The sequence below is a fragment of the Diaphorina citri genome, unplaced genomic scaffold (assembly GCF_000475195.1).
Source record: "Diaphorina citri unplaced genomic scaffold, Diaci psyllid genome assembly version 1.1 scaffold73549, whole genome shotgun sequence".
NCBI lineage: Eukaryota > Metazoa > Arthropoda > Insecta > Hemiptera > Psyllidae > Diaphorina > Diaphorina citri.
In genome coordinates, this window is record NW_007450713.1 from 1 (window position 1) to 378 (window position 378).

At 40.2% G+C, this 378-nt stretch overlaps 1 protein-coding gene across 1 annotated transcript; it reads left to right on the forward strand.

The window, feature by feature from the left end:
* Nucleotides 1-3: 3 nt before the first annotated feature.
* On the forward strand, nucleotides 4-373 carry LOC103523998 (peroxisome biogenesis factor 2-like; the record flags this gene model as incomplete). The annotated part of the gene is made up of 1 exon (XM_008489005.3): nucleotides 4-373. A coding segment is annotated over one exon (357 nt), but the record flags the coding sequence as incomplete, so codon positions are not given.
* Between the last annotated feature and the right edge of the window lie 5 nt (nucleotides 374-378).

The window sequence follows — 378 nt, forward strand, 5'->3', positions numbered from 1 at the left end:
TCCATAGAGTATGCCTATCTGTCTCGAGAGCTACTCTATCAGAGTCTGACTGAACTACTCCTGGTCCTTATTCCACTGCTTCAGTCCCATCTGTTACTCCGGAAAATAACCAACTGGTTCTCAACTCAACAACCTGATGATGCAATTGTCAAGAAGGAAACCCCTGTGTTGACCTTGAGTACGAGGTGTAATGGATGTAAACAGTATCCATGGCAACCTTATCATATTGAATGTCGACATGTGTTTTGCTATTACTGTTTGATAGCCAACTGTAAGCTGTCGGATGAGAAGTATGAATGCTGTATTTGTTTTCATACGAGTGATGCTGTGCATAGTTTTGCTACTAAATCTATAACCTAGGTTAGATAATGACATAAT